General features: G+C 33.8%; 3 protein-coding genes across 3 annotated transcripts in view; 2 read left to right on the forward strand and 1 right to left on the reverse strand.

Moving 5' to 3' along the window:
• Positions 1-357: 357 nt before the first annotated feature.
• LOC123654705 lies at positions 358-13,899 on the reverse strand. Its single transcript, XM_045590592.1, is given in 8 exon segments — positions 358-1,305; positions 2,691-2,876; positions 3,243-3,353; positions 3,570-3,828; positions 8,065-8,162; positions 8,375-8,479; positions 8,742-8,838; positions 13,106-13,899. Coding segments are annotated over 8 exon segments (2,394 nt in total). The 3' UTR covers positions 358-561.
• Positions 13,900-17,947: 4,048 nt separating this feature from the next.
• LOC123654820 lies at positions 17,948-19,132 on the forward strand. The gene is made up of 3 exons (XM_045590705.1): positions 17,948-18,158; positions 18,312-18,492; positions 18,884-19,132. Exons 1-3 carry the CDS (start codon positions 18,079-18,081, stop codon positions 19,130-19,132), a joined length of 510 nt encoding a protein of 169 aa, XP_045446661.1. The 5' UTR covers positions 17,948-18,078.
• A 5,299-nt stretch (positions 19,133-24,431) lies between these two features.
• Positions 24,432-27,462, forward strand: part of LOC123654448 (mucin-22-like) — a 125,120-nt gene continuing 122,089 nt past the window's right edge. The window contains exon 1 of the mRNA XM_045590351.1: positions 24,432-24,713. Coding sequence (XP_045446307.1) covers positions 24,542-24,713 — 172 coding nt within the window. The 5' untranslated portion in view covers positions 24,432-24,541. The remainder of the gene's footprint in view (positions 24,714-27,462) is intronic.

The raw sequence follows: 27,462 nt of genomic DNA on the forward strand, positions 1-27,462 counted from the left end.
TAAATTTAATATTCGAATTTCAATTTTTTTTTACAAAATTGGCAACAATGAAAAATATACAGCAATATACAAAAATTACCTTACAATATATGAGTGCTCGGGATAAGAGTGGATTTGGCCACTGTTTATAAAACATTAAGAAAAATACACAACCGTTGTCTTTAACAACCACACTGCATGCAAAAAATATCCTCTAAGTTTACATATCTTATCTCGGTGCCTATAACTAGTAAAAATGGCGACCGGAGATCGATATATCAAACATTTGTAGCACTTTTTTTTTCCACATACAACACACCAGAGATCAGGATAGTTGTCAAATTAATATAAATTGGTCAATTTAATTAAATTTGTTAATTTTTAAATCATACGATTTTATTAGTTCACCATCCTAATGCATGCAAACTATTAATACATTTCAATTGAAATCAAGATACTGAATCACTATTTTGTTCTATCGTTGACTAGCCACCTTGTTCGTCTTATTTTTAAATACACATCTCGTAAACATTCAAGCCAATACATATCGCCATACAAATTTTTTCTGTAAAAGCTATGAAATTATGAGCTAAATGAGCTGAGAGCACTTGTCTTATTATCACATAATTTGTTATCAGTCGAATGCAGAACTAATTTCTGCATTGGGTCTAGAATTATTTTAGAATTGTCTTCATTTACTATATCCTGTTCGTTTGCTAAACTCTTATCCGTAGCGTTCGTTGGTGTTTCAGCGTCATTGCGGACTGTAGCTTTATTGTCAAACACTGGAAAAAAATCGAAATGTGACTTACCATTCGTGATTGGTTTGGTCGTCTTATCATTTTTCGATTTTTGTTTTTTATCATCATCACTGGGTTTTATTGATAGGATACGTTTAGAAAATTCGTCCCAGCCTTGCGATGGCTTTCCTTGTGATTGCCAATCTTTTTTATATGAACTGGATGGTTTTGTCATTTCGTTTAATGCAAACTTTTGTTGTATATCATTTATTTGGTTGTGATTTTCTCTACTGGACACTATTTGGCCGTAAACAGGGGTACAGTAGGTTGTATCTGCGTCAGTGTTTCCACTTCTATTATCTCTATTAGTATGGTTTTGATTCAATTGACAGTTGTTCATACCTGAATCAAATTCTGACTTCTGCCCGGCATTCTTGAGTATTTGTTTTGATGACTTTATGGTGCCCTTCTTGTCACCATTTTGCATTCTATTTGGTGAACCATTGTCAAACTGTTTATAATTCCTGCTGTTTGTTTGGTCTTCTTCGTTGATGTCTTCATTACCGATGCCATCAATGTCGTAAACCTGGAAATAGTTTATAAATGATAGTATGAAAAATTGAAAAGAATTAAATATTTTGTCTTAGTTGTTTACCTAAAGTATTATGTTACTTGACAAAATATTTTCTATAATAATGTAATAGTATATACATTACACAGGTTACTAAAGTTAATATTTTTTTATCTAATTTAATTTAAAATAAATTAATAAATTAATTATGCTTATGTCGAGCATGTGAAAATGAAAGTTTAGTCATGTTACATAAAACTTATAGTTTATCTGAGATATCTGTATAAATAAAATCAATTTTTCATTACATAGCATTTAGTTATGCCAATCAGACATATTATTTTGCCAATTTCATGAAGGGTTGACAGGACACAGACGAGATTGATCGATACGGTTGAGAATCCGACCTCAATTAAATTTTGGAGACATTTCAAATAGTGTCAATTTCATTATCATTACTAATATTATCCTACAACAAAACCAACATAAAACACTATTAATATATACTTGTTGAATTCATAAACATGTATGGATAAATATATGATCTATATACAACTGAATTATACGTCATTTAGTACATTTACGTATAAACAAATAGTGAAGAAAAAAAAGTCAATAATATATTTATTTGCATAGAAATGACAAACATTATTAGATTAGTGGACTTAGAAGGGAAAACCCCAGAGAACATGAATAAGTTTGGGTCAGTTAATGAGGGTACGGGATGGGGTAACCGTGTTTATTTCACATTCACAAAAAAAAGGACTCAAATTTTAATTCTGGCAAGAAATTACATGCATGACAAATTGTTCTTATAATAATCTTAATTATGTTTAAAAATAAAGAGCCAAGAGCATCAGATCTCAGGTTGTAAGATGGCATCGACTACATTTACCTTTGACTGATTTTGTTGAAATTGAAAAATATGATCAAAATTAAAATATTCGTCTATTTGCAATGACACACACATCTCGAGTTGGTTTTAAATTACTAACATTCATATAAACACTGTTACAGTACAGGCAACAACAATACCTTTGTTGTTTTTATTTTATTATTATTTATTATAGAATATAATTTGTTTGTATATTTGAATAGCTTGCTTATACTATAAAATGCTCGTGTCACACTGTTCCTCTGAAATGGGTGGACCAATTTTTATGAAATTTTGTGTGCATATTGGGTAGGTCTGAGAATCAGCCAATATTTATTTTTCAAACCCCTAAGTTATAAGGGGGAGGGGCGGATTAAGGGGGGAGAATAACATATATGGCAAAATAAATGTTTGCGGGGTCAGCTGGTATTAAAAAAAATAGGTTTTTACATATAATATCGAAAGTCATACTATTTGTCAGTATTTGAGTATTTAATATAAATTTCAAATTGCTTATCGTCAATACCTTGTACATGACATCTTGATTTAACCCTTTTTCTCTTTCCCTCTTGTTTTGCACAGCTAACCAAACATCCTTCAGTTCTCCGGCCAAGTCTCTGTCTTTCATTATAATAGGATTCCTTGTAAGTACTAGCCCAGGGTTCATAGCCTCTACGAAGTCACATAATAAGCTGACCAGAGCTTCCCGATCCTGGAATATAGTGTTGAAATTGTTAAATAATAATATATTTTTATATTATTAAGTATTACAATTATAGCAAGAATATAATAAAATTCTTCTTTTCACGCGTAGCATCAGTCAAGTGAGTCAAAGAGAAAGTGACTAATCTAGAGACACAGGGAAAAAAGCGTCTAGAGTTCCAGATATTAATTAACCAAAATAAAAGTAATTTTCACAATATTTATATTTCAGAATATTTATTTACAAAAGACTTTGATGTATGATTAATGATTTAAATTTGAGCGCTAAGTAAAATATTATAGACAAACAATTCTATTATTATACAATCAATTTAGTATAGATCTGTACTAAATTTACAATAGGTTAATGAATTACCGTTGGATTCACAGCATTTTTGCCATTAGCCTTTAATATGTCAGGGTTAACCATTACTGCAAACACTAGAAGTGGAGGTCGGTTACTGTTGGGCCCGCATCCTTGGTGAACCTGCCATATACCATGTTTGGGATATAGTAATGCAAACACTTGATACACAGTCACTTCAACTAAATTATATTTTACGAATTTTTTATTTTATTTTGAATTCACTATTTTCATTGCTAACTTTGGTTAAATTTTGTTTAGTTCAGTTTTTAGTAATGCCGTTATTCACAATGTTTTGGTGGTAACACACTAAAACCTCTTTGTTCAACAAATAGTTACCTGCATTCCACCATACAAGGGAATAGGGTCTGAATACTGTTTCGGATTAGCGATTTTTTGCCATCCAAGGACGTTTATGTAAAGTTTTTCAGTGGTATCCTTTATTGTATCTTGAATGCACATATGAGGCTGGGGCGGATTCTTAAACTGGCGAAAGGCTCGCGATCCGCGGACATATTGTATTGGAACAGTTCTCTCTTGGGGATTTTGGTTATCCATATCAGATAGTTTTAACACTTATAAGAACACAGAAAGTTAGCTAAAATACACTAAACATTTGCTATAAATATCAATATCCAATAATGACATTTCTAAAAGGCCTCACTACCGACCTGACTTACAAGTTTATTGAACTCTCTCACGATGAATCGAAACGAGGTTTACTCTATAAAATGAACATATATCTGTCAATGCGTTTATTTCTTTTACGCTTCTCCATAAATATTTGTATTAAAACCATTAATCTGTAAATAGAAATGAAATTAGACTTCCTTAAAAGAGAAAAATGTCAAAAGGCGGGTTACTAATATTACTATTTCTATTTTGCTTTTTTAATCTGTTCGAGCTGTGGAATCCTAGGGTGGAATCGGAAGAATTCTGTATATTATTTGTCAAAGAATTCTTGTTTTAGATATATTAATAAGTTATTACATTTAAATTACTTGGTAATCTTTCCTTGTAAGCAATAATTAAAATGTAATGCGTAAATAAAAAAGGTTTTTTAATTAGGAATGCACATTATTTATTAATATTGGTGAGATATTGATAAAGTTATCATCGATATTTTATGATAGTTACCTACATGGTTTTTGACGATGCATTGGCGTAATGGTAACTTTGGTAATTTTTGGTGTTAGGATATCTATCTTTGTGGGTCTCTTCACATGCTTCGGAGAGCACGTTAAGTTGTCGGTCCCGGTTTTTGTCATAAATACCCGACAACGATCTCTACTCATGGTAGAGAATATAGCCGCCAACCCACAGTGAAGTTGCGTGGTGAATTAAGCTCCAATCTTTCTTCTACATGGAAAAAGAAGCCTATGCCCAGCAGTTGGATGTTACAGGCTGAATTGTCACGTGAGTGGTTATAGTGAAAGAGTGATGCTAGCCATTGCCGACTTGATCCCCGAACATGAGAAATATACTTATTTGTATACCTACTATATAAAAATGACGATTTTAATTGTCTAAGTGCGTGTCGGATTGCCATTTAAATGATTGTTCATTGTTTTTTCTCATTTTCGCGCCAATATATCGTAAAATATTTGTGATATTAAAATGGAGTGGGATGATAAAGAAAACCGAATCGCTGTAACTGCAAAAGTAGGTGTGGAGCCAAATGCAAATTTTAAAACTCTCCATACACTTCGCTTCAGCCTGTAATATCCCACTACTGGGTATAGGCCTCTTTCCCCGTGTAAGAGAAGGATCAGAGCTTAATCCACCACGCTGCTCCAATGCGGGTTGGCGGATATATTCCCTACTATGAGTAACGATCGCTATCAGGTGTACAGGATAACAACCGGGACCGACGGCTTAACGTGCTCTCCGAGGCACAGTGGGGAGACCCACAAGGACTGCACAAATACCCAGACCACGGCAAACAAATGCCAATACAAATGTTTGTCATCGCCAGCGCAACAGGTACAATCCATGGCTGTAACCGTTGCGCCAACGCGGCGTCCATACACTTGGTATTAGTCAAATTTTTGTGTACTGGGCTATTGATAGGTATAATGAAACCTTCTATGTTTGTGTCAGAAAAAAATCTACCCGTCTACGTAGTGTTCGTACGAAAAATACGATCGAAGCAGTGAGAGAAAGAATATTCGAAGAAATCCTGTCCGAAAGCAAAATATTTATCTCGGGAGATGATGAGCCTGTAAGAGAGAGAGAGAGAGATGTAGAGCACCTAGAAACATGTCGCGAATTGTAAAAGATGACTTAGGACTTGCAGACTATATGAGATGCACTGGTTATTTCTTAATTGATGATTTAAAGATGATTAAAAGAATAGGGTGATAAAATCAAAACTTAAGCGGTACACAAAGGAAGGTCATAGAAAAAAAATGTTTACGGATGAGAATTTTTTTAACAATTGAAGAATATTCTAATATACAAAATGACCGTATTTATGCTCAAAGCTAAAGAAGCTTCCCAATTAGTCAATAGAGTACAACATGGGCATTATCCGACTTCAGTAAGGGTTTGGTGGGGTGTTAGCTATGAAGGAGTGACTGAGTCATATTTTTGTGTAAAAATTATCAAAACATCGGCACAAATGCATCAAGATACTATTCTTGAGAATGTAGTTAAGCCCCTCAATAACACCATCTTCAATAACCGGTCCTTTCAGCAAGACTCGGCGCCGGGTCATAAAGCTCGATCCACTCAATCTCGGTTAGAAACCAATCTTCCGGACTTCATCAGAGCCTGAAGAATGGTCAGTTTTAGAAAGTATGGCTTGCTCTAAATGCTATGATTATTTTAAGTCCCATAATAAGACATACAATTGGTAGTGATGGATTTTCCCAGAGAAAGAGTGCGTGCTTCTATTGATAACTGGACCCAATGTTTAAAGGACTGTATTGCAGACAATGGAGACCTCTTTGAATAAGCTTTATATATTTTGAATGGTTTTATGTTAATGTATTAAACTAACACACTCTAAAAGTATTATAATAAATTATCTGGGCGCGATTCGACCTGCGACCCCGCGGTCTCGACCACGTTGATTTGAGGAAAAAATAGGCTGAAATTGAACAAAAAATTTACCGATCGTCAATCATGTTGACGTTGTTTCAAAATTAAAGCCGTCATATAACTTTAATGGTTAATTAATTTACAGAAACAAAAGCAAAATAATAATTGGTTTTGTTTTTGATGCCGGTAGAGCAAGCAATAATTTATTTTTAAAGTTTTAATTTGTAAAATGACGATTCGAAAGCGTTCTTGGGGCCTATTTGAATAAAGCGACTCGAGTACTGAGGTTTGATATTTCGTAACTACATCAGTCTATCTTGCACGTCTTAAGATCGCCTGAGAGTCCGCTTTGAAGTCCGCTATTTGATATTAGTTGAACATTTGTTAAGGAATGAGTAATTTATGGGAAATAAAACAAATCTTTTATAGTACTAATTATATTATTTACTAAGCAATCGTGTTAGGTGCGATTTAAAAATAACAAAAGTTGCAGAATACGGTGTAAATCGTAACAAATTTTCGCAAATATCTTTGTGTGTGGATCTAATTCCTCAATATTGCGTAGTAACTATATGCTCCTTTAAGAATCTGAAAATATAACAAAAAGCTTACAAATTATTCTGTAAATGCTCACAGATGATCAAACATGTTTTGAATAATTACGACGAATCGTAGGACCTAATTTCGACATACTTAATCAGTTAATTCCAGTCTTATTTAAAATATATTTGGACGTTTAAACTACTCTTAGTAATTAAAATATCATTGGCATTACTCACAAAAACTATGAGATGAAGTAGGTACCTACTTAGTAAGAGCTATTATCACTTCTAGCTATAAACGAAAGGGCTTCTTATCTAGTACTAGCTATGCTCGCGACTTCGTCCGCGTGGATTTTAACAAAATAGTAAAGTTATTGTTTAGTTCGCAGAGTTATAAAATAAAGAAAAAATATATAAAATTAAAGTAGCCTCAGTGCCAGTGAAAGTCATTTTGGTATATGTACTGTGTATACATCCATATGCATTTAGTAAAAAGTGGTTATTTTAATATTGCAAACAGACACTCCAATTTTATTTATTCGTATAGAAAATAGATGCTGCAACTCATATTGGCGCGAGATTCATTGTGTGCTTGGTAAACATACGAGTAGGACTTGTCGTTTGTATGATAGAGTTTCGTATGTCGGCGTTAGGACAACATGAGCCATTATCATTAGGTAGGTACCTATATTTAATGTATTGTACATAGAGTGTATATAGCTCCTTAACATAGCTTTATTACGAAAGAAAATTCACTTACTATATAACATTTACTAGTAGATAATATAATTATTCGCTATTTATTTTTTATGTAAAACTAGGTCGGCAAATGTACGGCGCACCAGATGGTTAGCCTATAGATATCTACAATACCAGAAGTATCGCAAGCGCGTTGCCGACCCTATCCCCAATCCCAGGAACTCTGGTCACCTTACTCACCAACAGGAACACAATACTGCTTGAAAGTAGTATTATTTAGCTGTGATCTTCTGTAAGGTCGAAGTTGTTATGTTGTTACTACCTCAGTCGGGCTGCTCCATATTTTAAGCAGGATGTTTGCTGCTGTACTCTAGCTCAATTTAATAAGATGTACCTACATTGATTATAATTGAAAACAAATAATAATGCATTAATGCGAGCTATTATTGTACTTGAATACTTATTTTCAAATATCGAACTACTTGAAACTCACTGTTACGAAAGTTGAAAGCGTCAGTTTACTGAAAGGCCCCGCGCTGAGTACGGGAAACAGTTTCAGCTGTTCGGTCAGAATAAGGACCTCCTTTCTTTGTTTCGCACCCATCGTCCACCACTCACTTTCGTACGGCCCCATGAACACTTGTTCACTCTAAAACAAGTCATAGAATGTTTCTTTCGTCCTATCGTAATATGTTTAGTCTCACTTAATGATTGTGAGGTAGTAGATGCTTGTTTGTTTACCAAAACCTCTAGAAGTTCGCAAATAATACATGTAACTACGTACCAGCAAATGAATTAGGTGTACATATAAAGTTACAGATAATAAATCGATTAAATGCGTTTTGTCATAAGAAAACTTACTTGATCGAGCAATTTGCTACTGTGCCAAGAAAACATGAAGATGGGCGCTATACCGAACACAAAATATTGTAATATTAGTAACTTTTGTGCAGTACTCGTCACTACCTGTTAATTAAAAATATACGTTTTATACTAGGGGAAGTGAACAAGAACAAGAGTATTATAGCAGTTTGAAATCAAATTATTTCATTCAAGTTTGCTTCAAAAGTACACTAAAATTGGAATTCTACAATATAATTTTGTTAATGTTCGTGTTATAGTTTTTGGTTGTTTTATGATTCTACTGAGAAAAATCGACCAAAAACTCAACAATTACTATTAAAAAATATAAAAATAATCATATTATCAATTTAATAGTTTTACTAACAGTAAGTTGAATTATACAGGCGCAGAGCATGATGGAGCATATAACAACATACAAGAACATTATCGGCGACAGTAGAGAATCAAACAACTTCGAATACCTGAAACAAATAAAAATGAAATACTTTAGGTAAATACTGTTTTGTGTTTTCTACGCAACCGTAATTAATTAGGCGCCTTATGTCGATTGAACGTCACGGGATAGTTCGGGAAAAGTATCGATAAATGCTCTGAAATATTGTACGAGTATTTATTAATTTTTTTAAATAATTTTTGTTACATACTAGAACTTGTGTTACATAATCGATAGTTGCTGTTTAGTACAAATACGTAAGGGAAATACTGGTTACAACGTAAAGCTAGATTTTTTTGCTGTTACTTGGAACATATTAGTATTTATTAAAAATCGGATTTAAATTATTATACTTTTGTAAACACTTTTATTTTTAATAATTTTTGATTTAGTTAATTTTGTCGACTGTGGTGGATTTGATATTGAAGTTAAAATACTTTAAAATTCTTCTACTCTCAACTGTAAAAACTCAGCGCCCTTGACAATTTAATTTAATCCAAATTGCTTTTGTTATTTAAGTTCCAGGTTTGTGTAATCTAGGTTACTTATTTAGAAAATGAATAATCAAAAAACATGACTAGCCTACTTATCTATACTTATATTATAAAGCTGAAGAGTTTGTCTGTTTGTTTGAACACGCTAATCTCAGGAAGTACTGGTCCGATTTGAAAAATTCTTTCAGTATTAAATGGGCTATTTATCGAGGAAGGCTATAGGCTATATATCATCACGCCACGACAAACAGAAGCGAAGCACCAATGAATAAAGTTTCAAAATCGTTTTTTTTTTTTTCTTTTAAGAGTTTTCGCTGCGTAAGCAGTAAAAGTTTCGCAATAATCATATATGACAGAATTGTTCCTATTCCACGCGGACGAAGTCGCGGGCAGAAGCTAGTGTATTCTATTTAGCAAATGACAGGCGTTATTCGACGCTAAGAAAATAATTTTATTATCAGCATTGTAACATAATATAAGGTTTCATTTCTGTTTTCTAGCATTACTTAGCGGCTTTTTTTTAACTTAATCCGACAAGTAAGAAATCGATAAAATTCACAGGCGATTTAATGTCTAAGTAGGTTTTAATCCATTAATTAGAGAACAATGTAAATTTTTGTTTTACCTAAATGTTGTAATAATGATTTCTTGTTTCATATCTGCGAGTTACGTCTTATTGACCAGCTGAGCTGAGCTTAGATACCAAAACGAAACGAATCTTTTCAAAGGTAACCCCATTCTTTCAAAAATGCTCTATATATAAAGTATTTACTTTACTTTTAAAATTGTATTTTATTTTGTAATGGGATAGAAATTCGGGTATAACCAATTTAATATTTTTTTAGTAAAAATTGTGTTTGCCATGTTGTTCAAGTATATCATACTCTAGATTTGCAAGTCATCAAAGTTCAGCGTTGATTTATTTTCGATGAGAAATTAAGTAAGTGAGAAACCAAAAGAGAACTACAATATAAGAATTTCTTCGAATTTCTTCTTTTTCAAAGTACTTACAGATTATAATGGTATATCTTTTGAATTGTATATTTTCCATTAGTTGTATGTGAAGGTGCAAGGAACAGTCATTTTACGGATTCAAGCATATCTACTAATCATTGTATCTACAATACTACTCATTAATTTGAACATTACATAGACTAAATGAAGCAGTCATAGTTATATCTTAAACTTCCTACAACTGAAAAAATAATTTTACTTGACATGCTTATTATATAACGTGCTTTGATGATTAAGTGCTTTTCGGTAAGATACTTCTAAAATGTTGTATATTTAAAAAACATTAAATATTGGACTTTGTACATTGGAAAATCATTACAGCCTTTACAGTCCACTGCTGGACATAGGCCTCCACAAGTTTACGCCAAAAATAACGTGAACTCATGTGTTTTGCCCATAGTCACCACGCTGGGCAGGCGGGTTGGTGACCGCAGTACTGGCTTTGTCGCACCGAAGACGCTACATTGGAAAATACGATAGAAATATCTGTGAAAATGTAGAAGAAGTAGCAAAAATTGGTTAAAGTAACATCAGTTAAAGTTTGTAATGGGAAAGTTGAACTTGAATCGGAGCTCAGTTTGGATTGGTTTTGTGATAAAAATATGGTGTCAGTAATATGAATTATATTCACGATCTCATATTATTTAAGCTACTTCGTTGTTAGTTATTATAAAGTGCACTTCTAAAGCACTTTTAAGGTTACGGGTAGTTTCTAGTTCTAAGCGAAATGGATAATGAAGAGTCTATAAAGAATTGGGTAGGTAGCTTATTTCTTAAATTATTTCTGCCGATTAATAATTATAGTTGACATTTAGTTTTTAGTAGTTAGAAAATTGTTGGGCTCATTTTTATACCTTTTGTCATTAAAATATTTCTGTACAGGCTAAATGATGACTTTAAACTCTAAGTATAGGGTAGGGGAAGAAATTATTCAGATTTTTTTGTTTCCTTATACTCGTAGTTTTATGTAAAATGTTCACTTTTTCCGGTTCCCGCCTTCAGAGATAGGTATATGATACAGTTATTATTTACAGTATTTTTGATTTACACTGCAGAAATATTAATTAATATTTTATATGATATAATATGTGATTAGGATGACGCGTTCGAGCAACGGTCACAGCAGTGGTTTATGGCTGTTTCGGATTCGATCCCCGCACATGAACAACATTTGTATTGGCCATACAGAGGTTTGCCTTGGTCTAGGTGTTTGTGCAGTCCTTGTAGGTCTCCCCACCGTGCGTTGGAGAGCACGTTAAGCCGTCGGTCCCGGTTGTTATCGTGTACACCTGATAGCGATCGTTACTAATAGTAGGGAATATATCCGTCAACTCGCACTGGAGCAGTATGGTAGATTACGCTATGTGATCCTTCTCCTACGTGGGGAAAGAGGTCTATGCTCAGCTGTGGGATATAACAGGCTGAAGCGATGTGATTAAAAATTATTATTCCTTATTAATTTAATTATTAGATCTAGCAGCTTAAGAAAATTTTGGCAATTTTTTTGTTATAGGTATATGATTTAACATGCGCATATCGCAGTATGTTTTGAAAAGCGGAACTTTTCATTAAATTTACTTCCTCAAGAAGGCTTAACGGTACTTACGATACATCGATTTCCAAGCCTGTTATAAGAGTTTGACATTTCCTACCGCTGACTTGGAATTCCATTCCTACTGTTCTCAGTAGGCTACCGCAAGAAATACAACAAGTACTCGTATTTCTGTCGTAATTTTACAGGCTTCTATTAAAAGAAAATTGTTAACCCAGAGATTAGATGATGGATTTAGAACTAATATAGTAGTTTTTATTTAATGTATAGCTCATTGTAATTTTTAACCTAATTGTGAAATTGGTATGGTTATTTGCATAAATTATTTCGAAGGGAAACTGTTATCTTTTCTAAGTAACAGATCATAAACTATAGCTGCGTTACCCAGTTTAATTTACGATGAATCTTAAATTAACCCTTAATACAGAATAAATCGGTTTATTCTTCACTTTTTAAGTCGCAAGTATTGTTGAGCTTGTTTTCCCATAAAACATGGGCAATGAGTTTTCGACTTGATCTTATAATCACAGTCATACTGCTGGACGTAGACCTCCACAAGTTCGCGCCAAAAATGGCGTGAACTCGCGTGTGTTGCCATAATCATCACGCTGGGCAGGCGGGTGGGTGACCGCAGGGTTAACTTTGTCGCACCAAAGACGCTGCTGCCCGTCTTCGGCCTGTGTATTTCAAAGCCAGCAGTTGGATGATTATCCCGCTATCGGTCGGCTTTTTAAGTTCCAAGATGTTAGTGGAATTGTGTTATCCCTTAGTCACCTTTTACGACTCCCACGGGAAGAGACGGGTTGGCTATATTCTATACTGCCGTAGCCACACAGCTTATAATGCAAATCTCTTATAATCCAAAGCATTAAAATGCTAGCAGTAGCAACAGAAATGAAATTACAAACAATTTCGATGCAACTTTTGAAAAATACTGTAAAATGTTAAATTAGTGTCTCTGGTCTTGTTGGCATTAGTTCGGCACATTTGATATTTTCCACATTTAAAGCTTCATAAGCATTTATTGCAAATTAGTTTTTAAATAAAAGATTACGTTGATGCGACGACCTTCTCTCGTAGATATTTCATAAAACATTTATTTAGATATAAATGTAAATAAAATTATGAAAGAAGTAACTTGAAGAAAATCATAATATAAAAAAAAATCAGAGCTTTAATTACTCCTAGCATACATCTAACAAGTATAGTATATAACTAAACAAAATTCCACTTACTTCAACAAAAGAATGTGTGCAGTACACAAATCTCGAAGCGTGTTTTTGGTCTGTTCATCAGTAGCACCGGAGCCATTGCTGCCAAACATGTTCCTACACTTATGACGCAATAATTTCAAACTCCCCTCAAAAAATATCATAATCACAAGGACCATGGCGTCATACGCAGCCATCATTATAGCGCCGTATATACAACATATAATATGAAGGCAAACTGTTATCCAAGAGCCTGGGGAACTGAATTTGTCGAAAGGCACCCAAGAGCTAAAGATGTGAGGAAAGGGTTCAGTTCCATTTCTGATAGCTGCTCGATATTTTGAAGAAGACACGCATCTTATAAGGGGAGTACCTATTACGCAAATCATGGTAACCAGCATAAGAACCCAATAAAATTTCAATAGCTGTCGACAATACTTTGTATATGAGTCTATGATCTGCTTCCCAGTTGTATCCGGAGTTCTTCGTTCATTTTTGTCAATCTCGCTTATATAATCTAAAATTTCTTCCCAACTTGCTTGCCAATAAATAAACGTATTTACTTTCACTACACAAATGAAACTGACAATTGATACTTTGAGGTTCGTTATAATAAGATCTAAATCGGATCTTACAAGATAAAGTTCTATGTATTGCGTAACTACAAAAAGAGAAATAAATTCGTGACATATTAGGTAGAGTATTTTGATTTTTAAATTTTTGGGCAACAATAAACCGACCTTCTGAATAAGCCAGAAAATTGGACCGAGTAATGGCCTCTTTGGATCTTCCATGCTATTTAAAAATTCTTGAATCATTTTTACGTGCACTCTTTGAAAGGCTCCGTACAAATAGTATCGGTAAAGGGGCAACATCTATATTTATAGGCTCCCCGTGTTTATTTGTAACCCTCACGTTCAAGGAGACATTTTTTCTAATGAAATATTTGTGAACTTATTTCGTTGGTGCTATCGTCAATATACACTTTATAAAGGAATATTTTAAAGATATACCCTAATTTTATTTGAGCATGTAATATGAAGTACAGCATTCCATGTGTCTATGTGTTCTACAGAAATGCAATTTGATTGTGGTTTGGCCTGTTTGAAATATTATATCCTAAACAATTTTCATTAAAATTCGTATATTGAAACAGTTATAATATGTATTTAATAATTTACTTTTACATAATTATTCTTTAAATATTAAACATTTTTCGTTTAAGTCGTCCTATAATTTCTTATGTATCAAAGTAGTAAAACTCACGAAAAATATACTAAATATTACTTTAAATAGTCATTAAAAGATGGTTCCAAATATCTGTATGTGTAATGATAAAGAGTTCACTCAGTTGTACTTGTTGGTTTTACTCACAAGTGTTTAACTTTCAAGATTAGCCTAAAGTAGTACCTAATTCGATTTCTCATTTACTGAAGTACAACGTTTCACCGCAAACAATTCATTCATTTATGCCGATATCTTATTTATAGTAAGAGAAGTTTAAGTTAGAAAAAAACTTTAAAAAAATTAATACAATATATCGATAACATCGCTACACAACAAAGGGCAGCACTAGCTACCAATTCGAAGCGGCCAACAAAATGATACTTATTGTAAACCCTTAATTTACGTCTCTATTATGGCCGCTAAATGTGGGTGTGTCGGTCACACCGCGCCGCTTCGACGAAATAAAAAAATAATGAAGATGTCGCTCGACAGTAACGCCGACATGCGGTAATTACATATTAAATAACGGACGAGACTGAAATGTATGCTTATTAAATGTTTTCGACTAAGTATCTGTTGCAGAGATTTAAAATGTTTATGAATTAATTCGTCTGAGTTTTTAGCTTTTATTTTAATACTAGGTAATGAAAAAAATATTTTTAAAAATAAATCTTATTTTATTATTTTAAAAAAGTATTTTTATTCATTTATTTATTGACACTTTATTGTACACCAAACAAAAAATAAAATAAACAAGCAACAATAACTAACAATAATTAGTAGAAAAAAAATGTACAATGGCGGCCTTATTGCTTAAAAGCAATCTCTTCCAGGCAACCTAGAAACCTTAAAAACAAAATCTAATAAATAAAAGCTAAGATTATTAATTAAAATATAGCCGACAAGCTACTCAATAAAAAAAACCATATATTCCTACATTGCTAAAATAGAACAGGTACACGGGAACCTACATTTTGAGTTAACGCGTTCAGAGATGACGCTAAATGTTTTAAAATGGTCAAATAATTGTGTTTGCTCGCAAACGAAAAAAAAAACCGACTTCAATTACATCGACTAGTAATACAACGTAGATCGACGAAAAAATACTCAAGTAACTGCGCGTTATCAAAGATTACTCAAAAAGTAGTTATCAGATCTCAATGAAATTTACATGTGACCACATGACCACATGACAAACATCAGCTTTCGATTAAATTAAAAATTATTAAAATCGGTACACCCAGTAAAAAGTTATTGCGGATTTTCAAGAAGTTCCTTCGATTTCTCTGGGATCCCATTATCAGATCCTGGTTTCCTTATCATGGTACTAAAGTAAGGATATCTTCTTTCCAACAAAAAAAGAATTATCAAAATCGGTACACCCAGTAAAAAGTTATTGCGGATTTTCAAGAATTTCCATCATTTTCTCTGGGATCCCATCATCATACCCTGGTTTCCTTATCATGATACCAAACTAGGGATATCTCCTTTCCAACAAAAAAAGAATTATCAAAATCGGTACATCCAGTAGAAAGTTATGCTGTATAATACAACGTAGGTCGACGAAAAAAGCGTCAAGTAAAAACGCATTATTAGATATAGCTCGAAAAGTAGTCGTTAGATCTCAAATAAATTTAAATGGGACCAATTGGCACACACCACCTTTCGATTAAAAGAAAATTTGTCGAAATCGCTCCACCCAGTCAAAAGTTCTGATGTAACATACATAAAAAAAAAATACAGTCGAATTGAGAACCTCCTCCTTTTTTGGAAGTCGGTTAAAAATACCGTTTGCCCTCTTCCTTTTATTATTTTTATTTTATACTTTATTGTACGCCACAAATATATTACAAACAAAGCATAAAGATAGTAACAGACAGTGAAATACAATGGGCGGGCTTATGGCTAATTAGCCATTTCTTCCATACAACCCATACATAGAAAGGAAACTTATTATCTAAATTGGGTAGGTGGTGTAAATGTATAATAAACTTACATACAAATGTCTACATTCAAATACTTATAATAAAATAAAGAATACAACACACAATTTTACATAAAACACTGAATGGTTCCCAATATTTTTTTTTAATATCCTTTCCTACACATGCTAGGAGGCTATGCTAAATTTCATTTGTTATTCATTCCTAGTTTTTTATCCGACTGCAAAGGAAGGGTTATGTTTTTCGCGCGTAACTTGTATGTATATATGTATGTATGTTTGTGTGTATGTATGCATATATATGTATGTGAACATACATAAATACACACACAAAATCATGTATGTATGTATGTAATATTCTTTATTATCTCATATCTCCAGAATCGCTGAACGGACTTACATAATTGAGGTATCATTAGATTCGTCTTAGCAGTCGAAGTGTTTTTAGACAAGTGACGTTTTAAAAAAAATGTATATTCGAAAATGTACATTTGAAAAAAAATGGGTAATTAGAGGACTCTATACAAGGATTCCAAAAAGGTACATCATGATTATTTTTACTGTAATACTAATAAAAAAATATAATAAGAGAGTTTAAAAATGAGAAATGTACTCTTTCCCATGCCTTTGCCAAGCAAGCTGCAAGCCGCGCTTCGTCCTCGCTTCCTAAATATTCGGAAATATTATTATAAAATTCGGGATGTAGCTTTTCCAATAAAAAAAGGATTATCAAGTTCGGACTACTCTATAAAAAGTAAGGCATGGTCAAAAATAAACAAAATGGTGGCGACTTTGGAACCTCTGATTTTTTTCGTCGAATGCGGGTGAAGCTCGTAAACCAAGTATCCAAGTGGTGTGGATGAAACTTATTCCTTTGGCGAAGAGTGCGATTATAGTAACGTGACGGTGGCACTGTATCAAAAAGTTCTTCAGAACACTCACAGTTATACAGACGGTAAAAACACACAGGAAGCCAACGCCCCTAATTATACTTAAAGGTTCTGAGCCGTCCATGAGTTTGGGATTGTCAGCAGTGCGAATTGCCCTGCGTTGGATGGAGTAAAATCTTTGGAGTTGGTATTGAGGGGCACCTGCCCAAAGATGCGAACAATACTCCACATGGGGACAGACCTGAGCCTCATAAAGTAGAAGCTGATGTCCCGTGTGAAATACTGGCCCGCCCTGTTCAGAACACCGAGCTTTTTTGAAGCTAGTTTGGCTTTGCTCTCCAAGTGGCCCCAGAATTCGACCTAGTTCGTAATGTCTACCCCAAGGATTCCAATACTTCAAAGTTTCTTCAAAAAAGTATACTAAAAAACTACCGCTCATGAGCTTGATTATACCTGTGGCTGGGAGTTTCAAAATGACAGCCGTGGTAAGTCTCGTGCGAATAACAGTTCTTTTAGTTGATTAACTAAGTTGAAAATTTTAAGATTTTTTTTTGTCATTATTATGTTAGTAAAGTTAGTATAAAATTATTTCGAACATTGTAGGTGTATATCACATTAAAACTAATTTAGGTGCACACAACTCACAATATATATCTTTCTTATTTATCAAAATAAAATAAATAGGTTTTGTTTGTTTTTTGAGTAATTTTAAAATCGTCAGTTGTACAATATGGAGAACTTGGCGGTATAGCTAGCGGTCTTAGTCACCAAACGCTTTGAGAAAAAAAAATACATGACTTTGACGTTTACTTACTAGTGTTGTGTTCGGTTGTTGACAGAATAAAATATGCACAAAACATAAACAATACAATATATCTTGCTGATACTGCCAAAGAAATAAGAATTGTGAATGAAATTTACTTATAAAAACAAGTGACATGGTGTGTTGTGCTGTGAATTCGTGTAAAAACACATCTGCAAAAATCTCTAAGAATAAAGATGGCATTACGTTTCACAGGTTGATCCAATAAAATTTGTACAGATTTATGTGGAAAAATTATGTTAAATGTGAAATTTATTTCCTTCTTATTTTTATTTTCCTTTAATTTTAATAAACATCATTAAATTGTTTAAGTAAATACGTAATAATTTAATAATACTTCTGTTGTAGATTTCCCCGAGATTTAAATCGAAGGCGCTTATGGGAGATAGCTGTGAACCGCGAAGAAGAGTGGTCATCGACTGTTTCCAGTGCAGTGTGTTCTGAACATTTCGATACTAAGGATTTCTATATCACTGAAAGCGGGTTACGCCGTCTAGCTGTAGATGCAGTCCCTAGCATAAATATATCTGTAAGCAACATGTCTTCGTAAGCTAGCATCAAACATATTTAAGTTTTGCTTGCATATATTTATAAACTAGCTCACCCAACAGACCCTGTTGTGTCTTATGGACTGGCAAACATGTGTTTAGTTAATTACATTTTCTAAACTTTTTAAATCTCTTGTACAATTTTCCTAAGTTTTCGTCCCACAAAAACCTTCTATAAGGTATGAGAAAACTTAAAAAAAAATTAGCCTAATGGGCCTAACAATTATTGATTTTTGCACTAATCAACACATCTAGTAATTTATTTATATAGATTAAATGTCCCATGATGATATTAAATATATTATGATGTTTATTTTTTTAAATTATATTCCGCCAATCTTAAGTTTTAACACAATGTGTTTTATGCTAAAGGCTTGCCAGGCACCAGAGCCGACAATTTCAAACCTCCTTCCAATTGACGTCTCTCCAACGGATACGGAGGAAGTTATCAAACTGAAATACAAAGTGCGCAGACTTGAGGTTATAGCGGAGAACAGAAAACGGAGACTTAACATAATGTGGCAAAGTAGACGAAGACTTAGGAAGCAAGTTGAAAGAATGAAATGCATAATTAAACATTTAATTAGATACAAGCAGGACAAACGATGTGAAAACAAATGAATACAAAAAAAAACTTGGTATAAATAGACTTCGATGGTGATTTAGTTCAGATTTGGTTGTGATGTACTAGGAGAGTGTATCCCAAGAGGTGTTGTGTGTTGTGAGGTGAAGATGAAAATGTTTTTTTATTTACTAAACTAGCTGTACCCACGACTTTGTTCGCATAGCAGATTATATATATGTACACTCAATATTTCTTTGACAGTGTGAACCTGATCCTGTGGGAGTTGTGAGATGAAAAGTATATGTTGCCATGTGACCTTCTTTATCTTATTTTGGGATTATAGTGGTGTATTTCTCACAAAATTGTCATATTTGATAGAAAATGATTTTCACGTCTATCAGGACGGTAACCGCTAAGCACGGTAAATACGGTTTTCCCTGTGTAAATACCAATTTCGCGGGAATTCCGAGACAATTATACATATTTACAATTCACAAGTTAAGAACTAAATATTTACAGATAATTTTGGTATAAATCATGTCCGTGTGAAATTGTGCTAAGAATGCTGGCAGCATTTCCCCGTTGAATCACTATGCCGATTCTCTGGGCAAAAATGCACCAGCCCTCTTGTAGTATTGTGCAAATAACTAATATGCACTTGAAAAAAACACAGTTATTTTAAAATCACAGACAGACACTTCAATTTTATTTATATATATAGACTCTGAAACAGTATTTATCGCTTTTAACTTTTACATTTTCTAAACATTTTAATCTCTTGTACAATTTTCCTAAGTTTTCGTCCCACAAAAACCTTCTATAAGGTATTAGAAAACTTAAAAAAAAATTAACCTAATGGGCCTACTGAAGCATTTATTTAAGTGACTTAAATAAATGCTTCAGCCTGTAATATCCCACTACTGGGCATAGGCCTCTTTCCCCATATAGGGGAAGGATCAGAGCTTAATCCTTTTATTGAATTGAAAATTGACTTAAATGTATGTTTTTGATCAAAATATTTCTCTAATCATGTTTTTATTTTACAATGTAATTATAATTAAAGATATATTTTTGAAATAAATAATTTATTTTATTATGTTAATGGAGTTTTTTTTAATTGTATAAAAATAACCTGCAAATATCAGTGTTCCTCTACTATATTATACATATTAACCTTCCTCTAGAATCACAATTTACTAAAGAATACAAGATCTAAGCATACAGACAGCGGGAAGCGACTGCTTATACTATGTATTGATACTTTTGTTGTTACTTATTTTTTATCTGTACAAATACAAGAAAAAAATTATGTTTACTGAAACATTACAGATACCTAAAATTGAACATGTTCCACTATTGCTGATAATACCTGTAACTGTAACCAGTAGATAAAGCTTATGATATATTAAAAATCTTAGTTTATTACTTGAAGATAACCTGCCCTTTGGCAAGCTTTTTTGTAGCAGTGCATGTAGAGGCTTAAACACCAGCGCTGAGACGATACTCGCTCGATTTGTATTAGCACAATTATTTGTTCCCGGTCTGGGCAACTGTCCTTGTGGGGCTCCCCACCGTACCGCGGAGAGCATGTTATGCTATCGGTCCCGGTGTTATTATAACCACATGATAGCGATTGTTAGTAATAGTAGGGAAACGATCCAGCAACCCGTGGTTACCGTGGAGGGAACCACGGTGCTTGACTAAGCGCCGAGCGTTCTCATACATGTAGTTACGGGACATCCGAGCTGAATTAATCAAAACAGGTCCTAAGGACCCGTTTTAGCTCCATCTGATAAAGCCGTAACTTATGTTTAAGATAAGCTTTATCAGCATAACCAGTGAAATATAAAAATTTTCTTAAATGCATTACGTTGGATTTTCATACCCGGAGTATAATCCCCACACATGAGTCACAGCCATGGATTGTGCCGGTTGCGCTGGCGGTTGCGGGTTCGATCCCCGCACATGACAAACATTTGTATTGGCCATACAGGTGTTTGCCGTGGTCTGGGTGTTTGTGTAGTCTTTGTGGGTCTCCCCACTGTGCCTCGGAGAGCACGTTAAGCCGTCGGTCCCGGTTGTTATCGTGTACATCTGATAGCGATCGTTACTCATAGTAGGGAATATATCCTCCAACCCGCATTGGAGCAGCGTGGTGGATTAAGCTCTGATCCTTCTACATGGGGAAAGAGGCCTATATGCCCAGTAGTAGGATAATACAGGCTGAAGCGAAAGTATAATTAGATCGCTGTATTAGCGATAAGGCCGCCTGTTGCAACTGATGCAAATTCTATTTTACACATCATTTGTTATGCTGTAAAAACCTTGTATTGGTGTGCGAAAGTGTAAATAAATAAAATAAATATAATCCCCCGCCCCCTTCCTTCATAGATCCGAGGTTGCCGACAGTTGGGAGCATAGGATTCCATATCCGCTACAAAATCATATGTTTAAAAATAAAAGTGAACAGTATAAAATACGACAGAAAATTAAATTAGCGTATCCAGACCCACACATAACACAGCCGGTAATTGGCCTACTCGAATTAAACCAAACTCGTGCATGTCCACGTGATGAATTATAAACAAAATGACGTCTGCGAGCATTGAGCCGATATACCTATAAACTTTACATAAACCGTGATAAGAATTAACGGAAATTTAAGTTCGAATATTGGATTTACAAAATTCATTCAAAATCAAAAAAAAAAAAAAAAATTATGTGGTGTCATGGGACACCAGGTAGGAACGAAGTTCCTTCGGATAGTATAGAAGCAACACAATTTGAAAAAAAATATACATTCATATAATCACGCCTCTTTTCCGTAGGGGTAGGCAGAGACCACTTCTTTCCACTTGCTACGATCCTTACATACTTCTTTCGCTTCGTCCACTTTCATTATTCCCTTCATACATGCTCTTCGGTTTAGGGTACTCTTGACCTGGCCTTTTTTCAAGACGTCCCTTAAATATGTTGAATGTTATATATATTTTCTAGTTCTTGATTTTTTTTAAATTTTGTTGATTGGTTTTTAATTAAGTATATAAAAGTATTTAGGAAATTTAGTATTTTAGAAAATAACAAATACCGTAAAATAAAATATATCAAACAAAATAATAATATTAATAATAATTCAAACTATTAAGTGAAATAAAAAAAAAGCATATGGCTTTATTTATTTTTGTCGACAGTATAAAATTATAAAGAAAGAAAGAAAGACATTTATTTGAGACACATACACTGCTTACAGACATACAACAGACAAAACAAAAGCAACAAACAAAAGTAAAGCAAAATAAATAACCTTACATAAGTATGTAAGTTTATCACTACAAAAAAATCTTTGCTGGTATTATGGACTTTGGTATAATTTTTTTTTGCTTGCATGTTCTCAGAACAAAAATATCGAAAATCTGATTTAAATGTGTTTATCTAGCAGTTAAATTAATATAGACCACTTACTTATATTTAAAAAAAAACGTGTCGTTTAATCGAATTAAAAGCTATGAAATTGCATACAAAATCCCAACAAATAGTCAATTTAACTAAATTTCACGGATATAAAGGATCAGTAACGTGTAAACATAATAGTTTGTAGAACACATTACGATAACTTAATAACTGTGCTGAAGAATTTTCTTATATTTAACCGACTTTCAAAAACGGAGGAGGTTCTCAATTCGATTGTATTTTTAATGTACCTATGTTACCTAAGTTTTGACTGGGTGAACCGATTTTAATGATTTTATTTTAGTTTGTGACTGATGCGTGCCATGTGGTCCCATTTAAATTTAATTGGATCTAACAAGTACTTTTCGAGTTATATCTAATAATGCGTATTTTGATAATTTCTTCGTCGACCTGCGTTGTATTATACCTCATAGCTTTTTACTGGTTGAACCGTTTTTAATGATTCTTGTTTTAATCGAAAGCTGATGCTTGTCGTGTAGTCCTGATTATAATTTTTTGAGTAATCTTTGATAACGCGCAATTACTAGATTATTTACCTTACTTGTCGATGTAATTGAAGTCGGTTTTTTTTTTGTTTGCGAGCAAACACAATTATTTTATTCTAAGTATCGCTGTGCGATAATTTAATTATTTAAATCGTTAAGTTTTCGTTATTATTAAGTTTCGCCAGTGTGTGCATATAATTATTGACAGCTGTGTGCCACGGTTTCACCCGCGTTCATTTGAGGAAAGAAATTGCCTTATAGCCTTCCTTGGTAAATGGGCTATCCCCCCCCCCCCCCGGTTTGGTGGTAATTTATTATTTTAGAGTAGTATATTTATTATTAGCCTTTATGTTGCTTCAAAATCTCCTCTATCCTCCAGTGAAAGTCGCATAAAAATTGGTTCAGCCGTTCCGAATATCAGCTAGGACAAAAAGAAAAATAGACAGATAGATAACAAAAAATTTAAAATCGTTTGTTTGTGTTTTAGTATCGTATAAATAATTATATATATGTACATATGTATAAAAACAACTATTTTGAAATCGCAGACAGACACTTCAATTTTATTTATATTGTATAGATGGTCAAGTGTTCCCAGTAATATAACTGAGGTTGGGCACAGTAGGAATTATCCTGCTTAAAATCAGGAGCAGCCCGACTGAGGAAGTACCTCGACCTTACAAAAGACCATAGTAAAATAATGCTGCTTTCAAGCAGTGTTTTATTCCTGTGCTGAGTAAAGTAACCACAATTCCTGGGGGGGGGGGGGGGGGATTGGTAGGATGGTAGGTCAGCAACGCGCTTGCGATCCTTGTAGTGTTTGTTGCAGGCGTCTTTAGATTACGGTAGTTGCTTAGGTGAGCTGTACGCTTGTTTGCCTAGTAGTATAGAAAAAGTAATTTTCTGATTTGAAAAAGTGATGACATTTTACAGCAGTCGCTAATTGTTGCATTTAAATTATGTTAATAATAAAATATAACGTATTTTAATCCATAAATCTTTTATTTTTAAATAAGACTTACTAAATCGTTTAACGATTGATGCAGTTTACTCGAATGTTTGTATTAGGTACAGCTGGTAATCAGCAGTTGGCACGGTTGTAACTTGTAGCGGTGCAGCGTCCATTGAAGGCTTGCGCGCGCGCACGAGTGGGGGATGGCTCCCACCAATAAACACGCCAGTACCTTCGCTAACGCGACGAAAGATAGACGTGCGTTTTCGTTCTGAATTACAAATCGAAATCGACCGAAAAACAATCTGTTCAAACTAGTTCTCGAATTACTTTTTACCGATAAAGTATTATATTTATAATTACTTGTGCACGTTGCCACCGAATTATGTGATTACTGCTTTCGCGAGTGTTATCTAAACGATGGTATGTGTACCACGTATGTCATTAAAGAAAACGCGTAGCTTGAAATCGGCGAAAATGTGACTGTTAAGTCTGATCACAAGTTAACTTCCAGTGATAGAAACATGGCCCTTACGGACCTCAACAAGTAGTTACCAATGTTTAGTAAAATGCGGGAGTTTATAAGGATCACGTTAGTGTGTGCGTGCGCTTTCCTTCTGGTGCACGATGTGAGGAGCGAGGATATCTCCTCCGAGGCGGCGGTGGAGTCCGAGCTGGCGAAGACCGAAGACCAGAGCGACAGGAAGGAGACTAAAACATTTATACCAGGTAAGTTTTCCTATAAACAAGACACCCGTTGAATCACAACGAAACATCGAGAACCACGTTTAATCTAGAGAATTTAAATAAAGAAGGCGAGTCATTAACTGTAAGCATGTGAAAAACAGCTGATGACATGTTTAGCAATCAGCAATTAACTAGATTTGGCGTAATCTTTATAGGTATGTACCTTCACGTGAAAATGAGTTTCTGAAGTTATTGAGTGTTCTGCTAAGTGACGATTTTACGAGTAGGTTGACACATAACGAGATGAGCGATTTCAAGGTAATTAAATTTTAGAATGTCCATATATGTCGTTAATTGATTATTTACGACTCGGAAGCGAAAATTATAATCGGCCTATGAATACCTAAGGAGCTACTTTGACATTGAATACTACCATGAGTTATTATTACTAACGTACTAGGAGGATTTTTGACTTATGTCGAAATCGAAATTGTCCTATAAATTGATCCAGGCTGTACTTAATCCGTCCTTATGCAGAGTTCTGAAATAGTAATGAGATATTTATAAGTAAGAAGTTTAGTAAAGATTGGTAAGTTTTATTTAGTAACATTCCCAGGCTGCTAAAATGTTTTCAATAGATATGTCGCTCGGGTATAGTTCCTTGTCAATGTCAATATGTCGCTCGGGTATAGTTCCTTGAGCTACCTTACCTACCTTACAATAAGAGAAATCAACGATAGAAAAACCACGAGAGCAATTTTTAATTTAATTTTTAATTAAAATTGCATGGTATTGCAATTTTCTTAAGTCAAGATCAATTTTTAAAGATTAATTATTTATTATTATTGTATAAATTCGCGTAACTATAAATTCAATTCTGATATTGTTACAGGTTTTATTTCGTAATTAATATAAATTAACTACTACGTAAGTTTTAGATTATTAATTCCAGTCGGGTAATTACAGAAAACACGATTACCTTTAAAAGTGTATAATAAAAACTAATGTATAATTTATATCGCTTCTTCGTGTAAGACAATCACGCTGTACGCAAAAAAAATCCATTTGAGATTTTCTCGAAAAACTAAAACGACTCCGTGTGTTATTCACCTGCTCAAATGAATCGTCAAAATAATATGAAGGATAATGTTATGCACGTTCCTTCGCCTACACATCACGTTTCAGACCTGTCGTTTATACTTTATGGTACATTTTACATACTTTACGCTACATGGAACATAACCAAGCGTGTAAGCGTTTCCATTGCTTCATTTTTGTATTTAATTTAAGTATCTAATATTCACAATTATACTTTTTAAAAAGTAAGGGGAAAGTTTTGATATTAATTCTATGGTATAAAAATACGTAATTATATACTATAGTTATGTAACGTTTAATCTTAAACTGTAGTCAAATTAAGCCGAATGATTCTCAACTTTCGTTTAACGACTAAATTGACTTTCACTAAAAATTTATAATTTCCTAAAGAAATGATGTGAAGTGGGCGTGTTTGATATCGTAAAAAGTTTACTAAAGACGTTTATTAATAGCTGGAGGTTGAAATAAATGTTTTTAAACTGTGAAAATGCGAGGCACCGACCTTAGTAGAGTTACGCGTTGGTTGCGTAACCGCTGGTAGCCGTGTGCGGGAACATTAGCATTACAGAGCCGGTAACGCACTTGCGTGCCAACACAATGCACACCTATTTTACTACTCCCATTAAATATAAACCTTAATTCCATCACAACAAGACTTAATTTACAATAAAATGTTGAATGTAATAGAATATTGTTAGGCCGAATGCAAGCGCAGTCGAGCGTGTAAAATATGGAATAGGAATGTTGTCAACTTTCTGGTACATAAACTATGCGAACCAGATATTACTAATTCGAAGTATGAGGTAAAGTTAGTGGGAAGTAGGGCTCCACTGTTATCGATCTTTCGATACGTCGGTACTATCGCATTTAGCTGCATTGCCTTTGCTATTTAATAACAAAGAAAACGCACAAATACAATAATTGCGTAGCGTTCACCGCCAGCTCGCTACATTTATCATGTAGATTTCCATTTATGTAATTTGATAGAATTAATAACTAGTAACTGTTGCTCGCGACTTCATTTGCGTGGATATAATTTTGTTGTTCATGTAAAGTAATAAATAAATAAATGATTCTTGAAAACAGGTTAAACAGTAGCCTAGGTTCTTCTACAATCCCTAATATATCCAACTTGAACTGTAAAAATAGAAAACATCTATAAAACTCTAACCGTACAGTTTTTTCGGTATAACAAAGAGCCTTGTACTCCTGACTATGCCTTTCATCCAGCTCCGTTCAGCCTTTTGGCGTGATTGCGTTACTTCCATCCATGCAAAAATCAACATGTATGTTACTCGTAGATGTGTAGTTGTCTGTACGACAGAAGGGTTTCATTTGTCTAGAATTCAACCCGTTGTTTGCGACAACTGCACATGAAACACATTGCAATACGATAGTTTTTCCGCACCTACGATACCTTTCCTATTTCATTGTTACATTCAATTCATTTAGTACCTTTTTCCCCGTGTGTTTCGTAACCATTCCCATTTATCGTGTTCTGCGGTTTTGCGGTGCGAGGCGTTGCAAGTTGCTGTGTTCAAGATCAATACAAATTATGCTTAAATTTGACTTTAATTACCGTGCATTAAATTTAAATCCTAAATATATTACTGTATTTTTTTTACTGTTTGAACGTTTGAATTATGTTATGTTTTTACGTAGTTGTAACCATTTTATTCGATAGCTGTTAATG

The sequence above is a fragment of the Melitaea cinxia genome, chromosome 6 (genome assembly GCF_905220565.1).
Source record: "Melitaea cinxia chromosome 6, ilMelCinx1.1, whole genome shotgun sequence".
Lineage (NCBI taxonomy): Eukaryota > Metazoa > Arthropoda > Insecta > Lepidoptera > Nymphalidae > Melitaea > Melitaea cinxia.

What these genes read in the sequence shown, in the direction of transcription:
- LOC123654820 (XM_045590705.1), top strand. Translation starts at nt 18,079, where the DNA reads ATGGTGTGTTGTGCTGTGAATTCGTGTAAAAACACATCTGCAAAAATC. An exon ending in GATGGCATTACGTTTCACAG is followed by an intron (nt 18,159 to 18,311) that starts GTTGATCCAATA and finishes CTTCTGTTGTAG; the next exon opens with ATTTCCCCGAGATTTAAATC. An exon ending in TCCCTAGCATAAATATATCT is followed by an intron (nt 18,493 to 18,883) that starts GTAAGCAACATG and finishes TTTATGCTAAAG; the next exon opens with GCTTGCCAGGCACCAGAGCC.